Source organism: Babylonia areolata, chromosome 16, assembly GCF_041734735.1.
Source record: "Babylonia areolata isolate BAREFJ2019XMU chromosome 16, ASM4173473v1, whole genome shotgun sequence".
Taxonomy (NCBI): Eukaryota; Metazoa; Mollusca; class Gastropoda; order Neogastropoda; family Buccinidae; genus Babylonia; species Babylonia areolata.
Genome location: NC_134891.1, coordinates 30,127,885 through 30,130,384, shown reverse-complemented (window position 1 = coordinate 30,130,384; position 2,500 = coordinate 30,127,885). Strand labels below are relative to the sequence as shown.

Genomic DNA, 2,500 nt, shown 5'->3' with positions numbered 1-2,500 from the left:
ACTGCGCTGTTCTTGAGGGCACAGGTCAACAGGGCGTCCACAGCCCTGAAACATACACCCTGTCCTGAAACACACACCCTGTCCTGAAACATACACCCTGCGCTGAAACATTCTGCCCCGAGACATACACCCCGCCCTGAAACATACACCCTGCCCTGAAACATACACCCTATGCTGAAACATACACCCTGTCCTGAAACATACACCCTGTCCTGAAACATACACCCTGTCCTGAAAGAAACATACACCCCGCCCTGAAACATACACCCAGCCCTGAAACATACACCCCACCCTGAAACATACACCCCGCCCTGAAACATACACCCCACCCTGAAACATACACCCCGCCCTGAAACATACACCCCACCCTGAAACATACACCCAGCCCTGAAACATACACCCCACCCTGAAACATACACCCCGCCCTGAAACATACACCCCACCCTGAAACATACACCCTGCCCCGAGACATACACCCTGCCCTGAAAATTACACACTGAAACATACACCCCACCCTGAAACATACACCCCGCCCTGAAACATACACCCCGCCCTGAAACATACACCCCGCCCTGAAACATCCATCCCGCCCTGAAACATTCACTCTGCACTGAAACATACACCCCGCCCTGAAACATACACCCTGCCCTGAAACATACACTCTGCACTGAAACATAAACTCTGCACTGAAACATACACCCCACCCTGAAACATACACCCCACCCTGAAACATACACCCCATCCTGAAACATACACACTGCCCTGAAACATACACCCCACCCTGAAACATACACCCTGCCCCGAGACATACACCCTGCCCTGAAAATTACACACTGAAACATACACCCCACCCTGAAACATACACCCCACCCTGAAACATACACCCCATCCTGAAACATACACACTGCCCTGAAACATACACCCCACCCTGAAACATACACACTGCCCTGAAACATACACCCTGCCCCGAGACATACACCCTGCCCTGAAAATTACACACTGAAACATACACCCACACTGAAACATACACCCCACCCTGAAGCATACACCCTGCCCCGAGACATAAACCCTGCCCTGAAAATTACACACTGAAACATACACCCCACCCTGAAACATACACACTGCCCTGAAACATACACACTGCCCTGAAACATACACCCTGCCCCGAGACATACACCCTGCCCTGAAAATTACACACTGAAACATACACCCCACCCTGAAACATACACCCCACCCTGAAGCATACACCCTGCTCCGAGACATAAACCCTGCCCTGAAAATTACACACTGAAACATACACCCCACCCTGAAACATACACACTGCCCTGAAACATACACACTGCCCTGAAACATACACCTGCCTGAAACATACACACTGCCCTGAAACATACACCCTGCCCCGAGACATACACCCTGCCCTGAAAATTACACACTGAAACATACACCCCACCCTGAAACATACACCCCACCCTGAAGCATACACCCTGCCCCGAGACATACACCCTGGCCTGAAAATTACACAATGAAACATACACCCCACTCTGAAACATACACACTGCCCTGAAACATACACTCTGCCCTGAAACACACAATCTGCTCTGAAACATACATCCCGCCACGAAACATACACACAGTCCTGAAACATACAGACTGAAACATACACCCTGTCCTGAAACACACAAACACATCTTCTAAAATATATGCACTGAAACATACACACTGTTATTGACAAAGTTGGGCATGTCAACAGACAGGGACTGACTGAAGGACTGACTGAAGGACATGTCAACAGACAGGGACTGACTGAAGGACTGACTGAAGGACATGTCAACAGACAGGGACTCACTGAAGGACTGACTGAAGGACATGTCAACAGACAGGGACTGACTGAAGGACATGTCAACAGACAGGGACTGACTGAAGGACTGACTGACGGACATGTCAACAGACAGGGACTGACTGAAGGACATCAACAGACAGGGACTGACTGAAGGACTGACTGAAGGACTGACTGAAGGACATGTCAACAGACAGGGACTCACTGAAGGACTGACTGAAGGACATGTCAACAGACAGGGACTGACTGAAGGACATGTCAACAGACAGGGACTGACTGAAGGACATGTCAACAGACAGGGACTCACTGAAGGACTGACTGAAGGACATGTCAACAGGCAGGGACTGACTGAAGGACTGACTGAAGGACATGTCAACAGGCAGGGACTGACTGAAGGACTGACTGAAGGACATGTCAACAGACAGGGACTGACTGAAGGACTGACTGAAGGACATGTCAACAGACAGGGACTGACTGAAGGACTGACTGAAGGACATGTCAACAGACAGGGACTCACTGAAGGACATGTCAACAGACAGGAACTCACTGAAGGACATGTCAACAGACAGGGACTGACTGAAGGACATGTCAACAGACAGGAACTGACTGAAGGACTGACTGAAGGACTGACTGAAGGACATGTCAACAGACAGGAACTCACTG

General features: G+C 50.0%; 1 protein-coding gene across 1 annotated transcript in view; it reads right to left on the bottom strand.

Annotated features, from left to right (window-relative positions):
* The window catches only part of LOC143291312 (uncharacterized), a 42,491-nt gene that overhangs the window by 12,338 nt on the left and 27,653 nt on the right, over positions 1-2,500 (bottom strand). Inside the window, exon 11 of the mRNA XM_076601166.1 lies at positions 1-45. This exon is cut by the window's left edge and continues 92 nt beyond it. Within this exon, the coding sequence (XP_076457281.1) occupies positions 1-45 (45 nt within the window). The remainder of the gene's footprint in view (positions 46-2,500) is intronic.